The sequence below is a fragment of the Pseudorca crassidens genome, chromosome 2, assembly GCF_039906515.1.
Source record: "Pseudorca crassidens isolate mPseCra1 chromosome 2, mPseCra1.hap1, whole genome shotgun sequence".
NCBI lineage: Eukaryota > Metazoa > Chordata > Mammalia > Artiodactyla > Delphinidae > Pseudorca > Pseudorca crassidens.
In genome coordinates this window covers 52124893-52137022 of record NC_090297.1, presented here as the reverse complement: position 1 = coordinate 52137022, position 12130 = coordinate 52124893, and the positions used below count along the sequence as shown (strand labels likewise).

The 12130-nt window shown below is 41.3% G+C and overlaps 1 protein-coding gene across 8 annotated transcripts in view; it reads right to left on the bottom strand.

The window, feature by feature from the left end:
* Positions 1–12130, bottom strand: part of NFIA (nuclear factor I A) — a 417920-nt gene that overhangs the window by 53801 nt on the left and 351989 nt on the right. For 6 of the 8 annotated variants that reach the window (XM_067726354.1, XM_067726352.1, XM_067726350.1 and 3 more), the window contains 2 exons: positions 10338–10516; positions 7910–8075 (listed from right to left, as the gene is read on the bottom strand). In XM_067726354.1, the coding sequence (XP_067582455.1) occupies positions 7910–8075; positions 10338–10516 (345 nt within the window). The remainder of the gene's footprint in view (positions 1–7909; positions 8076–10337; positions 10517–12130) is intronic. The other 2 variants (XM_067726349.1, XM_067726355.1) reach the window with 1 other exon arrangement.

Here is a 12130-nt window from a genome sequence, read left to right as displayed (position 1 = left end):
CACTAAAGAGTGAATTTCACTGAATGTAAATTTTTTAAAAAAATTCAAAGACTAAAGGAATAGTGCAGGCATCAGTAATGAAAAACTGTTTTGTGAAAGGAAGCCGCTAACTTTTTTTTTTTTTTTTTTTTTTTTTTGCGGTACGCGGGCCTCTCACTGCTGTGGCCTCTCCCGTTGCGGAGCACAGGCTCCGGACGCGCAGGCTCAGCGGCCATGGCTCAGGGGCCCAGCCGCTCCGCGGCACGTGGGATCTTCCCGGACCGGGGCATGAACCCATGTCCCCTGCATCGGCAGGCGGACTCTCAACCACTGCGCCACTAGGGAAGCCCCCCCCCCTTTTTTTTTATTCTTTCTTGTCCTTATCCACTGGCTCTTCTCTGAAAGAGGAAATACAGTCCTTAGTCATTTAAAAATTGTGTAAATATGACATATCATTCACTGATTTGCTCTAAATTCAATTACTGATTAAAATTGTGTGTTTTACACATAAAAACGTGTTGGTGAAAAAGAGAGCTGTCATCATTTGGGTGAAAACTCAGAAAGTAATTCTCCTAAGCATTCAGCAACAGTTCAAGCTCTGGAGAGCAGTGGGGAATAAAGACAATCTGCCTTTAGCTACAGCTCCTGTTTGTCTACCTTTTTTGCTATTTTTGTCTTATCTACCTCCAGATCTTCTACTCTCTTCCTTTCCCTGCTAACAAAAGTTACTCTCAGCAACAGAAGCCAATCCACACTAAAGTATAAATGACCACTAATATCTTCCTCTGTTCTATTCCCCCAGGGTCTTCACTGCAAACATGGAAACTTTGGGCTCCGGATGCTCTGGCCAAGTGCATGAACTACAGGTTCAAAGTGGCTGGGTGTGAGTCATGACGCTGCTACCCTTGGCTGTCTGACCCTCAGAAAGTTACCTATATCTTCGTGCCTTGTCTTTCTCAGTTAGGGTATTTACTTTTTAAAGTACGTACTTCATAGCACTAATGTGAGGATTAAAACAAGATAATACATAAAAAACATTTTTTAAAGTGCTTGACACATTAATAAAAGCTCAATGGTTTGTTGTGTTATTAATTTCAGACGAGAGCAGACAGTTGTGCCTGCTCGGTAACCGAAAATCAAGTCCCATTGCTTTGTAATTTGGCTACAGTAGGAGCTAGTACCGAGCTACCATGGGATTATATAATCTTGGGAAAGTAACCTCCACTCTGGAATCTCAGTTTCCTTATCTATAAAATCCTGACCTCACAGGAGTCTTAGGAAGATGGAACGAGATAACATACATGTGTAAAGAGCTTTGCTAACCAAAAAGCATTGAACATATGTTAATTATTACACTAGGAAATTTCAATCCCCGTCAGATTATTATCTTTCTGGTTAACAGGTTCAAACTCATTCATATAATGAATATATACAAGATTCATCAGAGATATAAAAATAAAAAAGGGAACTTGTTATTACATGCTTCTAATTTAACAGAATTCTAGTTTTAAAAAATCACAAGTTCATGGCTAAGAAGGCATGGAGAAAATTGTTTATAAGTCTTTTATGCATTTTTAAATTGAGTTTTTGTGTTCATAATTAATTTAAAAAAGGAAAATATGCATGTTTTATCTTCCATCATAATTCAAAAGTGTTTCTTTCTTTTCATTATAATTCTAAGCTATGATGCCAATCTTCAGTTTCTTTTCTGGAAAAGTCCATTTTTATAGTATGTTCTTTGTGCCAACCTATTATAAAAAAAAATTGACTCTTACAATGCAATTAAGAAAATGAATAGTGGATTTTGAATTATCATACCACAAACAGACCCAAATGTAATGAGAGATTTCTCCTATTCTGGAGCTGTTGTCCTCAGGACTCACAGGAATAGCCACTTGTTTTATTACATGTTTGCAAAGGAGTCCCTCCGCAATTAATGAGATGGTACATGTGGAAAAACTGAGTACACGGCAAACAACTGCAGTAGGTAGGATGTTATTATAATTGGTCTCACCAGTAAGATACCTAATAGGCATCTCCAAATATAACTTGGTCAAACCAAACTTCTGATCCCCACCCCTTGCCCAGAACTGCTCTTCCTGCAATTTTTCCCGTCTCCGTTTATGGCAACTCCGTCCTTCCAACTGCTCAGGTCAAAAACCTAGGAGTCATTGCTGTTTCTCTAGTGTTTTTTTTTTTTTCTTCTTCTCAACCCACATCTAATGTGTCAGTAAATCCTATCAGCTTTACCTTTCAAATATTTCTCACCACCCCTACTGCCCGGATGCTGGTACAGGTCATTAGCAACTCTTGCTTGCATTATTGCAATGGTGTGTCACCTCCCCTCCCCGTGTTAGTTTTCTCCATTGTACTTACTGGTCCCTAAATTACTAGTTTACTTATTCTTTAATTATTGTTTGTCCCCTCCCTCTAGCTAAGCTCCACAAGGGAAGGCGATTGTCTGCTTTGTTCACTTTTGCATCCCTTGCACCTAGAATAGTGGCTGGCATGCAGAAGACACTCATCATATGTATTGATTTTTTTAAAAAGCCTCTTAACTGGTCTTCCTGCTTTAATTCTTGCCCCCTGAAACCTATTTTCAACAAAGCCTTCAAAGAGTTTCCATTAAAACCTAGGTAGGGGGCTTCCCTGGTGGCGCAGTGGTTGAGAGTCCGCCTGCCAATGCAGGGGACGCGGGTTCGTGCCCCAGTCCGGGAAGATCCCCCATGCCGCGGAGTGGCTGGGCCCGTGAGCCATGGCCGCTGAACCTGCGCGTCCGGAGCCTGTGCTCCGCAACGGGAGAGGCCACAACACTGAGAGGCCCACGTTCCGCAAAAAAAAAATAAAACAAACGAAAAACCTAGGCAGTATCACCCCTCTGCTCCCCATCTCACTCAGAGAAAATGCCAAAGTCCTAACCATGGCCTGTAAGAACCTCCTTCCTCCGCACCCTCTCGCCCCCCCACCATCTCCCAGTCACATCCACATTCATCCACATTACCCCTCAGACCTGGCCTCCCCCTACTTTCACTCATTCACTCACTCTGCTCTCACCACACTGGCCTCCGGGTTGTTCCTTAAACATGCGGGCTGGACTGTCTGATCCTCCTGCTTGCAAAGCGCTTCCCTCTACAGTCTCATGGCTCACCCTCTCACCTCTGTCAGACCTTTGTTCAAATCTCCCCCTCTCAGACAGGCCTTCTCCAACCATCCTATCTAAGTTGTATCCCAACCCCACTAATCCCAACCCCTCTGTGCTTCATTTTCCTACGTAGCGCTTATGTATCACCACCTTACATCACTCCTACCTATTAGACTTATTATTTTATTTATCGCCTTTCTTCCTTCTGTAAAATGAAAGCTCCGCAAGATCAGGGCTTTTTATTTCTTTCATTTCCTGCATGATCCTAGCATCTGGAACACTGCCGGCACATAGTGGATGGTCAATAACTATTTACTGAATGGATGAAGGAAGTGATAATCTCTCGCTGGGTATCTAAACCCAGTTAATCAGCGGGAATGGAACCCATCCACTGTGAATTACTCTTAACCAGTTATCCTTTCTATTTGTCATGGTATCCTAAAGAGATCAGGCATAGTATATCAATCTTTCTCCAAACGAGTCAACAGTATGAATGTCCTCCTTGAGAGACAGCAGAACTCTTATTTCCACCCTCGCTACTCTGTTTTTTAAGGCACTGGTAAAGATTTTTCCCATTAAAATCTATTTATTTTATAGGCAAACATGTCCCTCCCCAAATCTGCCTTACCCTGTTTTCCTGGCCACAGCTGCAAAGTTGCATATTGGTGCCAGAGGCAACTGATTAGTTTAAAAGTATATATTCTGCTTTAGGCTGGTATCCATTTGTATTTCATTATAAGAGCATATTAAAAATGATGTCTTGGACTTTTAACTGTCTATAGCACAGCACATCTGTCACCCCAGTTCATCCTGACAATCCACCTATGAGAGTGTGTAGAGCAAAGTATTATTCCAACAGACACAGGAGTCCAGGCCCAGAAAAGCTGGTAATATAGGTGATCCTGGGTATGATTTCCTACTTTTACTTTTTAAATCTTTTTTTATTGCAAGTCATCTTCCCTCAATAGGAAAGGCTGTCCTAGGTTATACAGTTAGTGTTTTTGAAAAAGCCTCAGTTTCAGACATACTGTTGGGATACTGAACATCTGTACTTAATACTCTGTTGTGATGTTTCTCCTCACTAAAGTTGAGCTCTAATAAACTGACAAAGATAACCAGGATCCAACCATCCTGTGGTTTTAATTTCTAAGAAAGCACAGAATTTATGAAATATACTTTTGCTCTAAATTTTTATCCAGTGGTAATCCAATTTTAGACACCCCCTCCTTCCACCCACAAGCTGGTTTCTGAAGAGAAGTTCTACCTTCTCTCTCAGACTTAAAACACCAGAATGATATTCCTACTAAACAGCTTAGAAGTCACTCACTCCAAAAAAATCTTACCTGAGGCTCCGCATCTGGACCCAAATCCCTCCCAAGTCTCTTGTGGCACCTATGTGCACCCCTGTCCCAGTGTTGTCAGTGTGAGCTACCCGTTTCCCAGCTGTCTCCTGCAATAAATCCCACATTTCTTTAGAGCAGGGATGAATCATCTTTGTATCCCCAGGGGCTAACACAGTCCTTGGCACATGGCGGATACTCGATATATGAAGGATGAATAAATGAATGAAAGAAGGTAGTTATCAAAGATGAATGTTAAGGAAGAGGGGCTACAGCACTCTTGGTATCTTTTCCCTCCCATACACTCTTGGGCCTCTCCACTCCCTCACTTATTGTAGCGATTGGAAGTAGACACTGGACGTGACTCGTCCCACCCCTTCCTCTCCTCTTTCCCTTAGGGAGACAGGTGCTGCCAGGAAGCACAGAGCCACCTGGACCTCCATCAGCTCTACACAGGAGGGCAGCCCCCTCCCATGGGAAGGCCTGCGGTGCTCCTGCACTGCCAGCGACTGGGTGGGTTTGTTTGTGTTTCAGCATTAGGAAGCACATTCGCCTGTAGCTAGAAAATAAATTTCCTAATAGTAGAGGTTATAGTCTAGTCTTCCATCTGATTTTTTTTCTTGTATTTTATTTATCAATTAGTTCAGAAATTGGGGCATGGAAGAGGATTTGTTGTGCAGGGGTTCTTAAATCTCTTCCCAATGTGGACTGGTAGGCTTTGAGATTTTTAACTTGAGAGGCTTCTCTTATGCTATAAATGACCGGTTTCCCAGAATATCACTGTCTTAATAACAAAGTAGAAGATGGTCAGGTGAGAATTGCTGTGAAACAACATATGACTGTGAATTCAGCAAACCCCAGAAAAGACCAAAAAGGCTAAGATTTATGATGATAAAGACCTTTCTATACCATCAGTAGGACCCTTTGTTTTGTCTACATTCCTAGAATTCTAGGATTCAAAAAGTAAGTTTCAAATTATTATGTAAATATCAAACTTTGGGTCCCCTTTCCTGATATTCTCTTTCCAAAAATCTCTAAACACTGTGCTAATGAACATGCAATCATAACCGGATCTGCCCAGACCCCCTCTACACTTCTTCCCGTCATGTTGAAAGAATGCTTGAGGCTGGGCACAAGAGGACCATGGGTATCTTTTTATACAAGGCATTAGAGCCAATCCATGGAGTGGAGTCCGGGGAAGGGACCCAAAGGTATCAACCTGATTGAGGGACTGAGTAGCTTCTACATGTCCTACAGGAATATTTTTTCATTAGCCAAGCCTGGAGGCTTCCACTAGGTAAGAGTTTTGGCAGATAATAAAATGCTCCAATTTATCTGGTGGTAGTGCTTATGGTGGCTGATTTCACATAACCCTGCCAGCTAGGTATTATCACCCACGTTCTACAGATGAGGAAACTGGGGTTGGTAGAGAAATAGAGCTAGCAGTGTGAAAGGTGAGGGTTTGAGCCCCTATCCTTTAGACTTCAACAGCTAGCTGCCCAGGGTATTTCCACTCGTGCACAGTGCCTCAGAAAAGCCCCATCGCCGTTACTGGAAAATGCACTACAGATGCATGAGACATTGATGGTGGAGGTGAGGATATGTCTACACAGAATAAAAAGAACATCAAACAAAGCTTTTTGAGGGTTCTGCCAATGTCCTGAACATACAGAGAGAAGATGAACAGAAAAGTGGTACCCAGAGGCATGTACAGAGCACAGTTTAAGCACATGGCTGCCGATGTGTAAGTCAACATCCCCAGTGACTAGATCTAAATAGAGTTTGGAGATGATTATTTCTCTGACTCCTTTGAAGATGTTACATGAATACACAATAAGCAGGACAGGCCTATGAGCTTCTGCTTCTCAGAAGCTTCTTTTCTAAGCTGAGCTTCCAAGATGCTTAGAGCAAGCCTAGTTTGCTTCCTATGTCACTGGACACTCAAGAGTTTTCTCCTTTGTTGAAAAGTGTTGAACCACCTCTTACCAAGAGAGGTAAGCCTCCCCAGAATTGGCCCTAGACCCTCAATCTTTTTGCTATGAAACCAGAATCCATGCACAGGGCCACTCACTGCTACATGTGTTATCAAAGTGAATACGTACTAGATAGCCCAAAGCTCATCCATGCCCAAGAGAGACTCTAGACATTTGGGATTCAGTGTCACCAAAATTAAATCCAATGAACACAGTGTCACAATGTCACAGTGTCACAAGAGGCTCATTTTTTCTCTTTGGCTCCTTCCGTCCTGTACTCGTGTCCCCAGTGCTGAGAAGTCTGAATCATCCTTCATCCTTCACTATATTCATCCAAGTGGTTGTCCAATCCCAAAGCTTATGTCGATAAGACGTTTCTTCTTGTGCTCTCCTCCATTCAACTTCTATAACTGCTGCTCAAGTTCTTGATCTTAACACTTCTTTCGTGGTCTGTGCTCATCTTTTCCTCAGTAGATTCCTTGCATTCAGCCTCACCTCCTTGAAGACCTCCTCTCCTTAGGGGCACTGTCACAGTTCCCATTCTTTCCTGTGCTTTGATCTCTCTGTAAAGCTTCAGAGAAGGTGGTCATCACACCCCCGTCAAGGTCAGGTAGTCCAACCATCACCTGGGAACTCTGCCTCCAGCTGTCACTCTTTTAGTCATTGTTTCAGGTACTAAGAAAAGCCAAATTTATGTGTTTAAGCTACTTCTATTCCCTGTCATCTTTAAAATATCAGGAGAGCTGTTCTCCCTCTAATTCATCAAGTAATGATTCCCATTATTCCAAAAGGTTTTGAAATCCTATACTGTCTGATCACATGTTCCCATACTTTTCAGAGACAAGCCAAGATTTCTTTTCTCTTTCCTTCCAGTTTCATCTTCCATCTCCTCCCTCTGCCAAGCCTAGCCACGCAGCTGCCATGGCTACTGGCTCTGACCTTCTGCCAGGCTCTTATTCTTCGCGAATGTTCAACGTACACACCTTTGAACCGGTTACTTTGATCTAAACTTTTTTTCTATTTGATGGATGAGGTGCATTAACCTTGGTACCTCATCACGTGCATTTCTCTTGGATTGTAAGTTACTGGAAGGCAGGGCTCTAAGAAGCATGAGGAACTCTTTCTAATAAGAATCCATAAAAGTAGATGCTGTTTGATGATCATGAGGATAGCATGCAAAGCCACTCAAATAATAGGCAAAATTTAATACTTCATATCTTGACTTCAGCCCTTGGCATGTAGTTACACCATTTCATCCACCCAAACACCCAGTCGTTTCCACACCTGATGTGGTTGGCAGCACCCTAGAGTGCTGTTTGCTCTGATCTGGTCTTGGTTCTACAAACTCATGCTACAGCCATCGCTGGGGATCGTGCCTTTCACTGAAGCCTATGCAGTGAGGGGCCAGGTGTAGGTGTGCATTCACGTGTGCAGAGCATGACCGGCGACCGGCGCCGCATCTCAGCCATACTTACTTGGTGAGGTGGGGGACGCTGCGCCTCCTTCCGCTGACGTGGTCGGAGGCTTTGTGTCTGGCACCGGCAGAGGCACAGGCCTGGCCATCGGTGGTGGCGGCGGTGGTGGCAACATGGGGGTGGGGAGGAATGGGTTGTGCACTTTGCCTTGGCTACTCCCGTTGGGCTGCCAGGGTGGGAACCAAACAAAACACGCACAAGAGAAAGAAGACACAGATAGAACCATTAGCCGCTTCGGAAAACAAAAGATTCCTTAGGCACCTTTCACATAAATTACTAAGTATTCTAGCTACTTGAATTCTTCCGTAAGAGCATATGGATGAAGAGCTGTGGGTTGCTCTTAAGGCATTCCACAAAAGTACAGTCTTAGGCACACATGCTCAATGCACCCTAAGCTTACCTCTTGAACGACTCTGACCTTCTTTGCATCTGATTCTAGAAAATGACCTGCTAACTTTTGCTTGGTATGTTTTGATTCTGTATTAACTGTGACTTTTGTCATCATTCTCATGATTATTGAATATTGATTTAATATATAAGTGTTTTATAGATTGTGGAATTATTCCATCATGTCTATTTATACAGATATAACAAAGTTTCCTAAATATGCATTTGAGATTAAAAAAATATTTTATTTTCACTCTTCAAAGTTGATATTATATAACATTTAATAAATATGTTAAGTGAACATAAAAAATTTCTTTCACATATTGTATAACATCAGGCACAGAAACTTTAGAATTCAGCTGTCAAAATTCTGCTAAGGAAAAATATCACTTCTAATTTTGATTTAAATTATATAAGCATATGCCTTAGGAGTCATATTTATCTGGCTGCCTGATGTTAGAACAACCAAGTAACAGCTCTTTAACAAAAGAAAAGTTTCCTTCTGAAGAAAGCAATAAAATCCATTTATTTTTGAGTTTTTCGAAACAGTCCCATGAAGGACCTGCCTTAAACCCTATAAAATTTTGATCAAAATGCAAAACTGGTCATTTGATAGTTATAGGGGATGATGTCAGGACTATTAAAAAAGAGTTAGAAATTTTAAAAGTCAGATGCTTGATGCTGGTGATCACTTCAGTTTTCCATGGCTTCCCAAGTGGCCTTTCTGCCTCTGGTCTTCAGTGACACTATTCAACCAACAATAACAGCTCCTACTTAGGATCTAGTCCTGAATCAAAATTCAGTTGCTGGCCCAGGCTTTTAAGTTTAAGCTTAGTAATTCTGCAGAGGAAGTATCACTGCCTCATCAACATTCACTTATATATTTAGTATTGTTCCTCAAAGACAATCTCATCCGACAGTCAGAATGTTGTGCTTTCTTGCCAACAAACTTGCCTGTGTGTCATTTCTGAGTGGGCTAAAAGTCCACAAGTGAATGCTTTAGAATAAGCCAAGCAAATGAATACACAAGCAAAAAGAAAAAAGGGTCCATATTGATTTGTTGTCTAGACAGAAATGTATCTGCTAACACATCACCAGACATTAGTCAAGGCTGCCTGTTCTGTCTCAGATATGCAGAATCAGGTATTTCTTCGAGGGAAGAAAATCGGTGATAGGGTCGTGTGATATAATATTCTAAATTAGGCAGTAATAATTATGGCCCATCTGTGGCTTCATTACAGTTATTAGGAGAAAATGAAAATCACATTTGGCTTTATGCTGGTCATTATTTCCAATTCATTGTTATTATTATTGGCCTTGGGATAGAGCTCTCCATTGCAAACATTTGGTTCTATATTTGAAATAAAATTTGTGATTTTAAAAAATCACTTTTACATTAGGAATATTGTTTCAAATTGTGATTTGGTTTATTTGAGAAAAAATGAAAACCTCCATTCGAAACTACTGAATACTATTTAGCTTTATACAAAGATAAGTGGGAAAGATAACTACTTGCAGAAATAACAAACTATAATAAACTACTTCTAGAATCTTGAGTTCAAGTACTGGTCAACTTGATGTAAAGTGTTAGAGGACTATTTTTTAAAAATATCAACTTAGTTGATCTGAAACATCTGTGCCCCCTCCTCCCCCTACCTCTCCCTACCACCCAAAATCATTATTTCAAACTATTTGGTCTTTCTATTTTGTTAACTGCGTGAGCCCTTGGGTTAGTATGCATGAGGTGGAATTATCTGCCCACAGACCTTAGAAGGTTACACAGTTCACCCTTGAGATGATTTATATCCATAAACTTGACAGTTGCGAAGTTAACACAAACACTGTTTTTAAACCCTGGCCAATCCCTCTTAGAGTAAGTTAACTTTCCCACAATCTAGAATAAATATGACATTTGCCTGCAGTCAGTCAACACAACATCAGAGCACAACGTCACATGGTCATAAGGTCTTCCCTTGTTATTTTTACGTTCGGTTAATATTTCTAAAAAATTGAAAAAAAAAAAAAAAAGAAGTTTCCTTACATTGAGGAACCCCACCTGTCCAGCCTGCTGACCAGCATCAGGGCAGACAAGTTGGACAAACTCTTTCAGCGTCTCCTGAGGGTGATAGCGGATGGCTGGGTGGGAGAAGTAAGGCCCAGGCTGCTGGATGATGGGTGATGTTGGAAAATGAAGAGTTGATGGTGTCGCATGTGGACTTGCTGTAGGAAAAGAAAACATCAGAGTTAATAAGAGAAAGACTTGTTTTGCCACAGCTTTTAAACTGGATTCAACTTCCTTTTAAAATTTCTTCTCCTGACCCAATTCCTAGTAACTGCTCGTGTGACAGCATTTAACCCTGGAGAGGTCTGATAGATTTTCTTCCTTAAAGCTCTAAGACAAACATGGAGGCTAGATGAGGGTAGAGTTTCAAGCTGTCTTTCTATTTTCAGTGGACATGAGTTATAAAGGCATTAATAATCCTTGGTGAAGCTGAAGATTATTCATTACCTTAAGAGCCTTTTTAATGAAGCAGGCAATAAAAAATGTATTTGGTAGATTAGACCTGATTTAACTGACATTACATATGACAAATTCTAGTTTGCACATACGGATCCCCTTTCATGCTGAGATTTCCATAGACAATAATTCATTGTTAAAGCTCTTATACTCCTTTCAAGGAAATTTCTAGGGACTAATTCAGGATGAAATTTTTTGAAGTCTGTAGTAAATGATCACTTAATGAACCCATGCAATTTGGGTGCCTCACTTTACATAGAAGGTTTATGTTGCCTTTTTTTTTGGCCATTTCAAAGCCAAACTCAGAAACGCATAGATGTTAGTTATAGCAGGGGAACCCACAGGCTGAGTAGGTAGGCAGTGACCCCTGCTAAATTGTTGGCCCTCTGCTCATACAAACTGATGAAAGGCTCAGACAACCATCATTCCCTTATATTTGAACCCTGCTGAGTCTCACTGATACAGGAAGAAGATTACATTAGATTTAAAAAACGTATGTGAGGTGCTTAATAATCTTTCCTGGGAAGATTTCTGCCCTTGAAGTGGAAGGGTGATTCGTGAAGCCTGCTGAAGGGTAAGAACAGCACACGGGAAGGGCTGAAGACACTCAAACCAAGTAACGCCGAGATGGCGGCTCTCACTCCCCAATGAGGGCCAGAAAAACAACTGCCAAGTAAAAGCAGATGAGAGTATTTATTTTTCCTTTACTTTTTGCAGTTTAAATCTTTAAACTCAAGAAGGCCCTGCAAAGAGAAAACAAAGGAATACCCAAATATTTGGAAAGTAAGACTTTCCTAATATTGAGGGTGACTCATAAAACGAAGAACAACTAAGTGAGACTGGCCACACTTTCTACCACCATCCCATCTGTCAAAAAAGGATGCATCTCTATTGATCCCCAGACACGGGATTTTTGTTCCCTACTGTAGCTGTAGGACTGGAGCATTTTCTGACTAATAATTAGAGTGGCTAGGACTCTGAGGTTCAGAATGGCATCTGTAGTTTTTAAAGAGTAGAAATAGGGGTTTGGAGTGGAAACAAGAGTCCAGTCCATACGTTGCAGATGACCTGATGGGATCCTTTCATTCATGCAACCTTTAACCTATCCAAAAATATTCCAAGGCTCCTACTATGGGCTTGGGATACAACACTGAGACAATACAAAGTTTTGTCTTCAATCACATAATTGAGGGCATCTTGAACATAACCCATTCGAACTAGAATTCTTGTCACCTTCCACCCCTCATACTGGCTCTTCTCTCTTCTCCATATTAGTAAATAGCTTTTCCATCCATTTAATGATTCACTGTCATATC